We start from the raw sequence: 16,238 nt of genomic DNA, 5'->3' as shown, positions 1-16,238 counted from the left end.
TATTCGTCTATCTTTTAAAGTTTTTTCAACTGCTTTCACGAGAGCTTCCTTACTTTTTGGTCCCAGTTCATTTATCAGCCTAACGGGAACCTCGTCTAGCCCTGTGGCTGTGCGCTTAGGAATTTTCTCTTCCGCTTTCTTCCAGTTTAAATTTGTAAGCACTAGCTCCTTTCCCCCTTGGGGGAAAGGAGCTAGTTCCAGTTCCAGCTAATCCAGTTCGCTCGTAGCGCCCTCACACAATTTTTTCACACGCGGCGCCTCGGTGGGAAAGCGCCGTTCGGCCCACTCACATGGGCCCGTCTCGACATGGTCTCGACCATTGTCTAGCACCATGTGTAGCACACTCTCTTCTCTACTCGCGACGCTCAGTGGCTCAGTGGCTAGAAGCATAGAGTATCCTACAAAAATTTTTGTATGAAAATCTATGGCTAGAAGGAGCCACCATATTAATATGAAACTCTATGGAGCCACCATAGCTCGGCGGCGCAGCTGGCGTGTTAGTTAGCACCACTACGACCTAAACCGGCGCTACCATCGTATTCGATGTAATTTAATAAAGTAGTGCGGTGAAAATTAACAATTAAACAAATTCAGTATTTGTACTCATAACTTTATTAAAACAGTTATAACAACATCTTAAATTTATACATATACAAAACCTTTTGGATCACGGGAGCATCTTTATACGGAGTAGAATACTTTCGCTTGCTTTCGGTTGAGTTGTACCATTATGCTCTCAAGGAACGGGAGGTGAGAGAAAAGGCAAACGCACGACCACCGCACCAGCAACACAGCTAACGTTTCGCAGAGCCAGGAAAGCAATGGCCACGCCACTATGGCGCGTAGTGCTAGCTCGAGCTCCAGCTGCGAAGTGAGAAATGTGTGTCGTGGAGGTGTTTCGGTAGCAGATCATCGCTACGAGTGAATCATGACTGCCAGCAGCATGCAATTGAACCGGGAAACTCTGCCCCTCGAAGAGGATGAACTCGCAAGATTGTCGCGGAAGACTCCGACGGAGATAATTCACAGCGGACACTTTATGGTATCCGACATCGACGATACAGACAACACGGACGAGGTGGCTCGCGCTAGTGAGTCGGACTGCGCAACCGAAGTACCCAACTCGCTGGCTACCCCTCTAAATGAAGTCGACGAAGAGATTACTTTCGACGCTGACGAGGTAATGGAAGTGGACAAACATTTCAGGCCCCCATGCCATATAGCCATCGACGGTTCGCTAACCAAGCTCTTCGAGTGCATGACTCTGGCATACAGGTAAACACGTGAGTCGCGCGTCGCTCTGTTTTGAGCACTGCTCGTGCTTCGAGATCATCGACACGCCACGACCCGCCGTCGTTTCTGTCGGAAGAGTACTGTGCTCGAATTTGCCGAATGCTTCCTCATGCACAGATTTCGGCGCACATTTCCTGCAGACTGCATACCGCATTCTCTTGCTAGCTTGAGCCTGTTTCTGACCCACCTAATCGGTGAAGATTGATGGCAGCACTTGGTTTCAGTTTCACACAAAACCGTGGCCCTGTAAAACGAGCTGGGAACGACGCATGACGTTATTCATCCGCTGAAAGAAAGGAGAGGTGTTGCAGCGACCCCGCTGTTTCTGTTGTCAGGGCGTGCTTTTTCAACGGCGCTTCGCGTGTTGACATCAGCGAAATGGCGCATATCGGCTCGTATGTTGCCCTTGATTACAAAGAAAGTTGCTCCGACGCGATAACAGTGAATGATAGGCATAGACTTGGCGTTACAGCAGCGTGACATGACGACTGGCCCTTGAATCGCATGGAATCTCTGTTCTATTAAGGCTTCACCTTTGCGATTCCACATTCACTAATGAAAGTGCGCCGAAGAAACAATGCTATTGTCTGTTACTGTTGCCTTCCCTGTGGCATTGCTTCTGATGCGCTCCTGTGCCGAGCATGAGCGAGTGAGGTGTAATCGTTTCATCTGAAAGCTATTCACATTCCTGAGCTCAACGAAAACTGGATTCCTTGAGCACCTCAGGCTACTTCTCGTGCTGAAGCGTTGCCGTAAGATTGCCTCATAAAGGTGACATCGTAACGAGTATTTATGAAGTGTAGAGATGGCAGTGGAACGATCGATGCAGTACATACTTTGTGCATAGGAGAACCTTCATGTTGGTCTTAATGTTACTTGAAATTATTTATCAAACGTTACTGTATTGCACATAAAATATCCTCATGCACACATTAGCTACTTAAAGTAATCTGTGCATTTGCGTTAATGTTGATGCCTTGGTAAATTCACCTAATGGACTATGACCAAACTCTGTCACAGTATAAACGAACTTACTGCAGGATACTCAAAAGCCCTGAAACTCCTTGTAACATGTTTAACCTTAACAGGCAAAAGCAAGAGAGCACGTAAACTTTATTTTAAGCAGCACTGGGCCATGTCAGGATTGTCAGTTCTAAAGAGTGGAAGGCAGTTAAAATGTGATGGCATGATTGGTCTCATTGAACAAGTCATGTCAGGCTAGGTTCTGCATATATATTTGTCATATTATCAAACATGTATTAGTTGAGACCAGTGCATTTAAACAGATAGATTTCTCTCTGTAGTAGACAACTCAGAGGGAAGGAAATGCAGTAAGGCTAAACTGCCTCTGGGGCTTTGTTGTATTGAATTTTGCACCTGTAAACCTCAGTGCTAAATGCACAATTTAAGGCAAGGACATCTTAAGTTGTTTTAAGCATGTGTAAATGAAACAGACCTAAAAGCTGTATAGCTTTAGGAAACAGGTTTTTCTCTCAAGCATCATGGTCTTTCTTGCCTCTTTTGTTCTGCTTGCTGATGATATTTAGTTGTACATCAAGCTATGATCAGTGCACATTTCACAATATTAATGCCATCATGTGCACAAAGTACTGACTTCCTACAGGGACTTTATTACAATACAATGCACATATATACAAAATAGTGCACCTTAGACCACACATGCAGCAAGTCCTCTGCCCCAAGGCAACACATTACTGGAGAATCTCTATTCAGATGAACAGAATGTCTATTGTAAATCAGTGTTTCACCTTTCTACCGAAAGTATGAATTACCAATACGGCTAATAAAGTTATATGTAGAGAGAGAAATAGGGAATTTCCCTGTTCTGACAACCAATCAGTTCTTTTGTCTATACAAAAGATTTCTGAATAAAATAACATCTTTATTTTTTAGATCATTTGCAATGTTCCTGGGGTTTTGTTAGAATTGCTTTTGTTTTAACTAGTGAATTTAACGGCTATCCTGATAGACATGTTTGTTTAAATGGATATTATTCAGGAACATTTTGCCTTTGGCGCATTAATCGTAACCTAAGTTGCCACTAAACCACAGTAACTACCGATACTGAGAAGAAAAGCTCAAATGATTTTGTATTGGTACATTGCCAGTTCAAAACCATGTCTATATTCCTTGGATGGAAAGGCTTTTTACTAGTCCTGAACTCGAAACTTTCCTTACTGAATTTCCCAGCAATACCATGCCACCACACTGAGAGATCACTAACTTCTCTTCATTTTTCATGCATTTTGTAACTTATATGCAGGAAAAGCTCACAGAAGTTGCAAATTTAAGTTTTTGTGTCTTTTCAAGTGCAGCATATAATTGCTTGTTTAAATTCTTAGTAAACAATTTTACTAGCAGACATTGCTTGGTGTCACGGACAGCTGATGCAGAATATCATATTAATATTACCACTGTACCTCTATATATATATATATATATATATATATATATATATATATATATATATATATATATATATATATATTGTGACGAAGAAGATCGGCAGGCTGAAAAGCCCCGTTGCCATCGCGTGGCTCGTACCCAGCACCTCCACCAATTGTAAAGGGGGTTTATTCGGGTTGTGGAGAAGCAGTGACCAACGCGGCAACAGCAGGTAGGGCGCAGCAGGTAGGGCGCAGCCAGCGAATGAAGTGGGTACGAGCCACGCAATGGCAACGGGGCTTTTCAGCCTGCCGATCTTCTTCGTCACAATATATATATATATATATATATTTGTGTACCAGGCATCCAGTCACAATCATACTGACTGACATATACTGACTCTTGTATAACACTGCCTTGTACTATATCTTGGCTATTAATAATAAAACCTCAAACCTAAAAAAAAAAGAAAGCAATTCCATGCCAATCTACCTTAAATTAATACATATCTTTAGGTAAACCTTTTTAAAACTTAATTTGTTTGTAAACCTTCATTTACACATTTGCTTTTACAACATTAGCACAGCACAAATTGTAGGAAAGGGCATTATGTTACTCAAAGCAGTGGCAGTGGTTTCCTACAGGCATGCATTAACTTTTCCAGTTAAACTTATGACATGCATTATGAATAGCTGCATTCATGTGTCAAATATAGTTCTATTCTTGGATTGCACCAGTAACTGTAGTGCACATTGATCACAAAAGAGAGTGCATATTCTCAGATATTTATTTTATAAAAGCCACTTGCTCTTTTGGCATGAAGGTTCCCCCTCAAGGTTTCTGGTTTATGCAAGGCATGCCAAAGGCTCACAATCAATCCACAGCTTGGGCTTGTCGCAATATCTCATTATTTTTTGTACAACGACATTCAGTGGCTATTTTAGCAATACACAGGGACATGAAAGCCGAGAACTCCTATGTAGAGTAGATGTAGAGGTGGCAGCACCAGTGCTGCATTGGATAGGGTGGCTTACTGCACGCATGACAATGTACAAGGTGGTGCTTACCTAATATTGATTAGGGCTTTTGTGATGGTCAGCTATCCTAATGCTCGAGTCATGCCATATAGTCTTGCATCTTTGAATGTTGAAATTCTTTTTACAACAAAATTACTTTTGGAACTGGTTGCCACCTGATGTAGACAATATTGTGGGTTCTTTGGAGGTGTGCTTGTGACATATTAAGGAAGCGGCTCACCATAATATTTGGTGAGCCGTTTTAAAATGGATATTCAAATGTTAGGCAGCAGCTGCAATTTATGAGTTATGAAAAAAAGCTGTCTACATTGTAACATGTTTCCTGACAACTTTCTAATAAATGGCTGGTTTTAAAAGGCTGAACAGCAATAACATGACATGTTGCTCTCTTGCTCTTGAGATCTTTCTTCATTCTGGTAAATGTCCAAAAGGAGTGGCTCTTTACTGCAAATACATCTCCAGCGAAATTGAAAAGCTTTTCCTCATTTTGAAGGCTCAAACCCCATCCAGTTTGACCTGGATTCAGGAGTGGTAGAGGACACAGTATGCAGGAACGGAGATCAGAGCAGCAGGCCATCCCCTTCTGTTCATTCTCCAACAAAGACAAAAACATGTGCCATGTGCTCTTCTGAGCTCTCTCTCTCTCTCATTACTGGGGAACGGAAAGAGAATGAATCAAGAGGGTAGCAAAGGAGAACTGAAATACTTGTTGTACATCCTGTATCGACATATCTCATTCTTTGTTGCTATTTCTACTGCCTGAAGGAATAAAACTAGGCAAAACGGCATGACTCGGCTATCTGATGTGCTCTAGCATATCTTATAACCTGATATATTTTACACATCGTATCATTCTTTTGAAATGCATCTCAGTGTTCATAGTACATGTCATACGTCATCGCCATAATCTTACTATACAGATTTTACGCACTTTAGAGCGACTATGTTTAAGGCCCCTTTACAGCCACAGCACACCAACTTCATAGAGCTCATAATTACACTGCGAACTCATTACCATGGACATGGCGCTCTTTGGTCATACTTGGCCCTTGCGCCATTAAACATCAAACATTCATTCATTCATTTGGCTGTCTGTGTGGTTATGTAGCACACTGTCAACGCACTGGTGATGTATAAAACATTCCAAGGTTTGGATGTGTGGCACAATGCCAGGAGTGTTGTTTAAAATGCAGTAGACAACATGCAGAGGTTTCATCCAGAAAGGCAGAGGAGATATGGACATGGTTTGACAAGCTGCAGAAATTAGTCTGATCTCACTGGTGGGTGGGCACTGGCATTGAAAACTAGTAAGTGTAATACTGATTGACTGCAAAAGACAATGATATTGAGTTAAGTAGAATTCACCAGAGTGCCTGGTTGTGTGCCACATTACAAAAAAAAAAAAAAAGAACTGCAAAAGAGAGAGAGAGAAAATTTGTTGGCTTCCAACTGTTAATTCACTCAGAGGTTCCTAAAAAAATTTGGCAGTTATAAGTCCATATTTTGTCCCCACTGTCTTCCCCACTGTCTTCTTTGTCTCTCTCGTATATTTTAAAGCCTTCAAAGCTTAATTTTAGTACATTGAGACATTGTTGTAGAAGAGAGCTTGCATGAGAAATATGGGCACTAAAGTAGTAGGATGTCGGCATCTGAAATGGTGATAAACTGCAAAAATGGCATGCCTAGTCATCCTCTCATGTCTGTATAACTGCAAAAGGAAAGCTTCTACTGGAAAGGGAGGCCGAATAAGAATGTGGACTGAGGGTATCTGCAATAATGATTGATTTAGAATTGTGTGAAAAATTGAATGGTGCAGCAGTGAATCTTCATCCCTGACTCGTCATTGTATGCAGCTGTGTTGACGCAGTGACCTTTTTACATCTCTTTTAGACTAATGCTGCTATCATTCTGCAGCATAGCACCATCAGAATTTGTTGCATCATGTAACAAACTCTGGTGAGCTGCCACTGTTTGGTAGCATTCGGTTAGTGTCATGGACACATAGTGACTATAACTTTAATCACAATATTTGTGCTGAAAGGGCAGGGACTTACAGAATGGTGCTGGAAACTATAACATATTCTTACAGCCATTTGGAAAGCCCATGCATTTGTTATACAGAAGTCATCTCATTGTATTACTAAAATTTTGTTTCTGCGTGTGTCTTGGTGATACAAAATAAAATGTTATCATTTTGCATTAATGATTCAATTGAATTTTGTAGCACGGACGTTTAAATAAGCATTTACAATAATATAGCCCTCATTAAAAGTGGAGAGCATTTAGTCTCACGTCCATTTCTTTTATTCATTGCATATTACACCTTTTATTGTTATCTACACATGTTTATTACAGCATGTGCAATCTTTCACAAAAAAAAAAATTGCAAATTCAAACTCTTATTGGGATGCCTCCTTTATTTTTTTTTTTAGTGGCAAGCTGACATCGCCCAAATGGAAAACATTCAAGGGACTGAAGTTGCGTCTGAAGGACAAGATTCGCCTGAACAACATCATCTGGCGAGCTTGGCACATGCAGTGTGAGTTGTCCTGTTTGCTAAGGCAAAAGATGCACCGTTTGCATGATCCTTTTTCTGTATTTTTTTTTTCTACCACGTAAAGGCGAAATGAACGAATAAATTGCTGGTAACATGCACCAGATGACTGCAGTATTGATGTTTGAAGTCTCTGCTGTGCCAACGCGTTCAAGGAGGCAGAATAAAAAACACCCTGCTCTCTTTGGCTACATTACTTGGCAGCACAAATGCACTGCTCCAACATTTCAAAAAAAAAAAAAGAAAGAAAAGACAATCTCTAAACACTTGCATGCAAGGTGTAATACCAACCAATCCACACACCCGCCGTGGTTGCTTAGTGGCTGATGTTGTGCTGCTAAGCACGAAGGCCCAGGATTGAATCCTGACTGCAGCGGTTGCATTTAGATAGGCGTGAAATGCAAAAACACCTGTGTATCTTGCATTGAGTGCACATTAAAGAACCCAAAGTGGTGAAAATTAATCCGCAGTCTCCCACTACAGCATGCCATAATTGTGTCATGGTTTTGGCTCATAGAACCCCAGAATTAAATTCATTTAATTTAAACCACACAAAGCCAGAAACAAATACAAAACTTACAATTTCGTATGATTCCACAGCGTACACAGCTGAAAAAAAAAAGACAGTAGTGCAGCAGAACTTTGTCTATTCAATAAATAGTTGTAGTATGCAAGACAAGAAATTCAGTCTGCTGAATAAAGAGTGCATTATAGTACAAAGGTAGGAAAGGAAAAGGTGTTTGTCAAAGGCCAATCGTCACTGCAAAATTGGTGTTAAAGAGACCTCTGTAACATTCTGAAGTCTTTCCAGTTGAAAGTAAATTAGCCGTATACCAAGGCTGTAGTGTGAGTGAAATACTGCTATTAGGCTCTTGCTGTACTGTCTGAACTGCTCAGATGAACTAGTAAGGAGACATGGAAGAGGGCACACAGACACTGCTACACACCAGCTACATTGATACACACTCAGCTTAGGAAACAAAGAGAAAACTGCAGTATACATGGTTTTCCAGCTTATGTTAGCCAAGCTCTTAACAAGAAAACGGGTGCAATATGAGACCTACAGTGTTCAGTCAACAGTCCCCTTCCCCCGCTACACTAATTTTGTTGTAATAATTAGCTGGCGAAGTGTAAAAATCAATTGAAAACTCAGTGCCTTCCGCTCTGTGAAGAAGGATGACCAGCAAAGCCGCGTATCTGGGCCCCTTAATGGCAAACTGGACCTTCGCTGCAGGTCGGCCCGGTATTGCACTATCTCCGGGATCGGCGCATGTACGGGGCGAGCTTAACGCCTGCTTCAACTCTGCTGCGGGTCAGCCTGGTATTGCACTATCTTCGGTATCGGCCTACGTATGGGGAGTGCTTAACGCCTGCTTCACCTCCGCTGTGGGTTGGCCCTGCATTGCACTTTCTTCGGGATTGGCTCATGTATGGGTAGTGCTTAATGCCTGTTTCAACTCTGCTGAAGGTTGGCCCTGCATTGCATTATCTTCGGGATCGGCCCGCATGGTGACATTTTATTCTAGTAGGGCCATGCCAATCATGGAACGTACCCGACGGCACGAACACAGTTGACATCTGACGCTGGAGGAGAAGGCTCGAGTTTGGTGTCGACCCATGGACACAATCCTGAGGGAACTAGCCCTTAACAGCTTCGCTGTAAAATTAAATTAAATTCTTGGGTTTTACATGCCAATACCACCATCTGCTTATGAAGCTCACAGTAGTGAGGGGCTCTGGATCAAAGGGACTGACAACCAATTTTTATGATACCCATTTTTTTTTAGTGCGACATAAAGTTTATTCGCAAAGCTTATGGTGCAACAGTAACCCTTTGAGTGTCCATTCATACTGCGGTGACGCAGAAAACACTGTGGAACACTTATCAGAATTTTTCTATCAGCATTGAGGACATATTCGTGCTCAAGAAACATGGTGGAAACAGTGACAGGTGAGCACGATAGCAATTATACACTGGCATTGGTGACAAGCAGACAAATGCGGCTCTAGCTGTAAGAAAGTAATATTTTGGTTATCAAGTTGGTGTTCCTGCAGTTCATGTTTTGTGAAGTGGTGCATTATTTTTACAATAATAGGTGGTATCCGAATCTATGCCCAGTGACAGCTCCTTTCAAGAAAAACAAACTGATCTCAAAGGCCATGCATGCACCAGGCCTTTTTTTTAGCCAGGCCAAGCTGAATGGTAGGATTACCCAGTAGTGTTGTTATTGCACTGACCATTCACGGCACAATTTGTCGATGGCATTTTGGATCTCACAGAGTCCACAGAACTCAGGCTACTAAATCGTGCGTGTACAACATACCCTAACGTGCGCCGCAATGCATTGAATAGCTCCACTCGTTACCGTAAAGGCAGTGTCGCTTGTATGCATGCACTTTCTTTACTACGTAGTATGTATAAAATAAAGTGCAGAAACCTAATTATATACAAACTGTAATTTTAAGCAATAAGTATGTCGTACTTAATAACAACCGGCTTACGTACAGTAATCTCATATGCAACATCCGAAGTGCCAAGACTTCACCGCCAGGCTGCACCACTTACTGGTTTTTGAGACTTTCTTTGCCAATTCAAAATTATAATTCCTACTTAAATTGCTAACAGCGTGCTAGATTCTGTCACTTTGAATCATAGTCATTTTGTTTCCATCAACGTATTATAACACATTCTGGCCAGTTATCAGTTTCTTTAATTGCCTGGGTTTCTTTAACGTTCACCTAAATCTTAAGTACAGAAGCGTTTTTGCATTTCACCCCCAACGAAATGTGGCCACTGTGGCAGAGATTAAGCCCGCGACCTTGAGCTCAGCAGTGCATACCTGCTAACTCTTGAAGTTTTCATAGTTTATGAATTTTGGGCTTATTCTACAATTTTATGTATTTTGCATAAAGCTAACCCAAAATTAGATTCTGTTCACATAAACAGTTTTCTGTTCACATAAACAACGACAGGGCCACCCCTGTCGTTGTGCACTATGAGTAAAGTGCAGAAAAAGTAATCATGCAGGACAGAGTAAACTCTGAAAATGAATGAATGGGGTGTTTACTTTTCAATACCAGCATTCCTGTTGAAAGTAACCTGCTTAATTCAAAAATTCAAAAGCCAAATAATCTGTGTACTATAGTTAGCCAGCTATAGTACACAAAAATTACCCTGGTGTCAGAAGACTGGTGATCGACCACCATGAGTATTATAATCATACCAGATGGTTTTGTAGTTAAACATACTGGCTAGCATTAGCTGGGACACCCTGTATGTGCCTTTATTTTGTGTAACATGTTTGTATGCCCTGTCATTAGCTGCTCATGAATCACCAGCTCCCTAGAGCAGACCCATTAGCAACCAGGAAGCTTTGCAAATGGTAGCATGAGGTTAACTGAGTTGTGCTGTGGTAATCATCCAATTTAGATGTTTGTTCCATGAAGGGGAATGCATGACTCAACGAGCATGACTCTATACATTGATGTCTTTTTTAAAAATCTTTTATAACATAATCATCCTATACCACAGTAACTTACAATGACTTTATTAACCAATCATGGCATTCTTTGGCCATACTTGGCCCTTGCGCCACAAATACCTACATGTCATCAAGGTTTACTCAAAGTATAAAAATTTGCTTGTTGGCTCTGCTCTGCTCTTAGTTAAAGTAGTTTTTCATTATGTAATCTTAAAGAAGTTAAGTGATTTTGCACTGTGGTCTGATCTGAGCTTGAGCATACCTTCACAAGTTTTAATTACATACAGCTCAAGAACCATTAAGAATTGACGTATCTAGAGCCATTGGCATGTTAAATAAACTAAGATCACTCCTCCCGTCTGAAGCTAAATGCAAAATCTACTATGCACTTGTGCACTCACGTCTGATGTTCTGCTTCCTGGTATGGGCAACAACAACCAAGACAAGCCTTAATATTCTTTTATCATTGCAAAAGTGAGCTATATGAGTAATTGGAAACGTCCCCTACACTGAAAGCTCTGCATCATACTTTACGAGATATAGCATACTTCAGATAAAACAATTGTTGAAAGAAAAACTATCTCTGGAAGCCCTGTGCCATTACTGTGCAAACAGAATAAATTTTAAGGAAACTGATCAAGTTAAGCAGACCCCTTATGAACTATGACAGAGTTTAGTAGATAAGACCATATCATGCACAAATTATGGTTTACAGAGGTTATCCTCACAAATACCAGAACTCCTCATTGAGTACCCTTACATATTACACTTAATAAACTCGAGTCTCCCCGCCACAATTCAAGAAGCAAGTTAAAGCCCTTTTTCTATTTGAGCAGTTGTGATATTTTAACCCCTGAGCCAATTCTCGGATTAGTCTTGCGTATTTTGTTGTATTTCATTGTGTATTATGTGGATTTATTTCATTATGTGTGTGCATTGTGTATTAGGTTTAATTTTCATTGATTTCGTTCCGTAAAAGGAACTGTATATTTCACTGTATTTGCATTGGCGTATTGTATCTGGGTCGCCATATGAGGTGTAATCATCTGTAAATAAGATTTGCTGTATGCGCTGTCAAGGTGGCATAGTCTAGTCAAGCTCTGTCCGGGCCTTTTGCTGTGCCTCCTGAGCCAATTTGTATGAAGTTGTCTCAAATAAAAGAGAAAGAAAGCCTAAGTTATGAATTCCCATCAGTGATGAGCTGGAGCAACAGATTTATATGGCACATCCTGTGTATCATAGCAGCTTGTGTTTGGAATCACGTAAGCTGTATGCACTATCTGTATGCACTGTCATTCTCTCTTGAAGGTAAAATTGTTATATGCAGTAGTCTCAAGATATTATTGTTCTCGTAGATTGATACATACAACACACTGTGCAGTGCTGATATCGTGTCATTTTCATGCTTATTAATTCTACTATTAAAAGCAAACTGTTAGTGGAAAATGTCAATATTCCTGAAGCTGCCACTACTTGTATTAAGGTCTAGTTTTGTGTGCAGCTGTACATTCTTTAAGCATTAATAAATGCAGATTTACTTGTGGAACGATGCATGCTTCTTCATAGCTCCATTGTTGTCATGGCAATTGCTCAACCCAAGATTTGCTAGAGTTTGCAGCATTAAATTTTTTCTACCAGATGGCTGTTATAGAAGCCATTAAATTGCTTTAACAGTTTATATGGCGCATGCTTATACACAACACATATCTTATTCAGTGTTGATAAATAAAAAGAAAGGAAGTGTAGTTGAAATCAATGAGATAATCACCAGTTCGAAAAGTTGTGACTTTCACTTATGCATGAAGCCAGGAAAGGCATTGCAACTCTTTTTGCTAATTTTCATCCTCCTTCCTTTATGTCCCTCGGGTACCAAAAGTGGTATAGTCAAGAAAGTATGTCTTGTACGTTGTCATTGAGACTTTGGACACTGTGGACTCCCATCCCTTGTCGAGGCTGTACAAGCCCTGTCATTGCGATGCTGTTTTGTCATGTAGAGATGTAATGAAAGAATTGACAGCCACTTAAGTATCCTTACATGATTTGAATGTGAAAGCATGATGACTTCTCTAGTTAATTGGTTACGTTCATAATATGTGACATCATACATCATCATGTGTCCTTCAGAACTCTACCTTAATCCACTTTGCTCTAATTTGAACCAATATCAATCCACCTTAATCCATCTTAACCCACCTTAAGCCATATTGTTCTAATTTGTGCCATCCTTAATTCACTTTAATTCACCTTCATTCACTTCACCTTAAGTCACCTTACTCTAACTTGTTCTCACTTTAATTCTGTATTACTACTGACTGCATACAAGACGCTGATGATGCCACTGATTATGATTGTTTTTGTTACTATTCGTTGTGGACAACTCTGGCTTTTCTGCCTCATGGGACATATAATGATTTAGCATTAATAATTTGAATGGCATGTTTACAGTGCTGCAGCAAGGTTAAGCATACAAATAGGATACACTGTTCCAGCTATAATCTAAGCTCAAGAGGAGGCTGCATGATCATTGGAGTTTGAAAAACATTGAGGTTCAAAGCTAGCTTTCTTATTTATCTCAGTGGCTATGTCATTGTACTGCTGAGCATAAGGTTGCGCCGCAGGTCCAGTCCGAACCATGGAGGATGCATTTCAATTCGAGCAAAATCCAAAAACGCTTGTAGACTTAGATTTATGTGTACATTAAAGAACTCCAGGTGGTCAAAATTCATCCAGAGTCCCGCAAGGGCCCTTTCATTATCAGATTGGAGTTTTGGCATGTAAAACCCCAGAATTGCAACTTAGTTTTCAGTGAAATGTGTATGACAGCAGGCTTGAAGTATGCACAGCTCGAGCATTAACATGGCGAGTGTTAAAGTTGGGGGCAGTTGTCCTGAATTAATGCAATTTACTCATTAAGGAGTGCGCAATAGAAGTCGGTGGTAACGCCGTTAGACAGGAAACCAGTAAGCTATCGCAGGAGACGAAAGATCTGATCAAGAAACGCCAACGTATGAAAGCCTCTAATCCTACAGCTAGAATAGAACTGGCAGAACTTTCTAAGCTAATCAACAAGCGTAAGACTGCGGACATCAGGAACTATAATACGGATAGAATTGAACAGGCTCTCAGGAACGGAGGAAGCCTAAAAACAGTGAAGAAGAAACTAAGAATAGGCAAGAATCAGATGTGTGCGTTAAGAGACAAAGCCGGCAATATCGTTACTAATATGGATGAGATAGTTCAAGTGGCTGAGGAGTTCTATAGAGATTTATACAGTACCAGTGGCACCCACGACGATAGTGGAAGAGAGAATTGCCTAGAGGAATTCGAAATCCCACAGGTAACGCCAGAAGAAGTAAAGAAAGCCTTAGGAGCTATGCAAAGGGGGAAGGCAGCTGGGGAGGATCAGGTAACAGCCGATTTGTTGAAGGATGGTGGTCAGATTGTTCTAGAGAAACTGGCCACCCTGTATACGCAATGCCTCATAACCTCGAGCGTACCGGAATCTTGGAAGAACGCTAACATAATCCTAATCCATAAGAAAGGGGACGCCAAAGACTTGAAAAATTATAGACCGATCAGCTTACTGTCCGTTGCCTACAAAGTATTTACTAAGGTAATCGCAAATAGAATCAGGAACACCTTAGACTTCTGTCAACCAAAGGACCAGGCAGGATTCCGTAAAGGCTACTCAACAATAGACCATATTCACACTATCAATCAGATGATAGAGAAATATGCGGAATTTAACCAACCCTTATATATAGCTTTCATTGATTACGAGAAAGCGTTTGATTCAGACGAAACCTCAGGAGCCATGGAGGCATTGCGGAATCAGGGTATAGACGAGCCGTATGTAAAAATACTGAACGATATCTATAGCGGCTCCACAGCCACCGTAGTCCTCCATAAAGAAAGCAACAAAATCCCAATAAAGAAAGGCGTCAGGCAGGGAGATCCGATCTCTCCTATGCTATTCACAGCGTGTTTACACGAGGTATTCAGAGACCTGGATTGGGAAGAATTAGGGATAAGAGTTAATGGAGAATACCTTAATAACTTGCAATTCGCTGATGGTATTACCTTGCTTAGTAACTCAGGGGACCAATTGCAATGCACGCTCACTGACTTGGAGAGGCAAAGCAGAAGGGCGGGTCTAAAAATTGATCTGCAGAAAACCAAAACAATGTTTAACAGTCTCGGAAGAGAAAAGCAGTTTACAATAGGTAGCGAGGCACTGGAAGAGGTAAAGGAATACATCTACTTAGGACAGGTAGTGACCGCAGATCCGGACCATGAGACTGAAATAATCAGAAGAATAAGAATGGGCTGGGGTGCGTTTGGAAGGCATTCTCAGATCATGAACAGCAGGTTGCCATTATTCCTCAAGAGAAAAGTGTATAACAGCTGCGTGTTACCAGTACTCACATATGGGGCAGAAACCTGGAGGCTTACGAAAAGGGTTCTGCTGAAATTGAGGACGACGCAACGAGCTATGGAAAGAAGAATGATGGGTGTAACGTTAAGGGATAAGAAAAGAGCAGATTGGGTGAGGAAACAAACGCGGGTAAATGAGATCTTAGTTGAAATCAAGAAAAAAAAATGGGCATGGGCCGGACATGTAATGAGGAGGGAAGATAACCGATGGTCATTAAGGGTTACGGACTGGATTCCAAGGGAAGGGAGGCGTAGCAGGGGGCGGCAGAAAGTTAGGTGGGCGGATGACATTAAGACGTTTGCAGGGACAACATGGCCACAATTAGTACATGACCGGGGTAGTTGGAGAAGTATGGGAGAGGCCTTTGCCCTGCAGTGGGCGTAACTAGGCTGATGATGATGATGATGACTCTTTAAGAGCCACTCCACAATGCTTGGAAGACCCTAAAGCATAATGTTAAAGGAGTGCTGACATGACATTTTCAGCTTTTTATCTTTTGCATTAGGTGAAGCTTTAAGCTCTTTAAATACTAGATATACTTGCAAGCATAAGAGTGTCCTGAATATTTTACTATAATTCTTGGTCCTACGAACCATTTTCAGTTTAGGTACCCAGGTGGTAGATCATCATGCCTGCCACATGCATGTGCAGCCAGAAGAAATATGCATAGTGCTTGCTTATTTATTTATTTATTTATTTATTTATTTATTAAAATATCCTACTTGGCCTTATTGCTGCACAACATCAGCGAATCTTGCTCTGAGTCATGATGTCTTGATAACGTATAATGCCAGGTCTGGCATTTCAAAAAAAAAAACTTTAGTATCAAATTAACATATCTCATAATTGCTTCCCAACCTTCACACTTGCTAAGTGTAACTCTTTTGTATATGTGGTGCATGCGGCAGAGTTTCTACAACTTCAAAAATATGTGTTGTGTACTCCTTTAAGGTGCGTAGCTGACAACAACATAAATAAGGGCAGAGATTTATTCTGTTTCTTTCATTGTGATCCGTAAGGTCAGGCTTAGA

General features: G+C 41.0%; 1 protein-coding gene across 2 annotated transcripts in view; it reads left to right on the top strand.

Annotated features, from left to right (window-relative positions):
* Nucleotides 1-653: 653 nt before the first annotated feature.
* Mondo (MLX interacting protein mondo) overlaps nt 654-16,238 on the top strand; it is a 110,818-nt gene continuing 95,233 nt past the window's right edge. The window contains exons 1-2 of one of the 2 annotated variants that reach the window (XM_075684529.1): nt 654-1,275; nt 7,169-7,275. In XM_075684529.1, the coding sequence (XP_075540644.1) occupies nt 929-1,275; nt 7,169-7,275 (454 nt within the window). In that variant the 5' untranslated portion in view covers nt 654-928. The remainder of the gene's footprint in view (nt 1,276-7,168; nt 7,276-16,238) is intronic. The other variant, XM_075684530.1, reaches the window with a different exon arrangement.

This window comes from Dermacentor variabilis, chromosome 3 (genome assembly GCF_050947875.1).
Source record: "Dermacentor variabilis isolate Ectoservices chromosome 3, ASM5094787v1, whole genome shotgun sequence".
Taxonomy (NCBI): domain Eukaryota; kingdom Metazoa; phylum Arthropoda; class Arachnida; order Ixodida; family Ixodidae; genus Dermacentor; species Dermacentor variabilis.
Note: the sequence above shows the minus strand (reverse complement) of the source record. Positions and strands in the feature narration are given on the sequence as shown.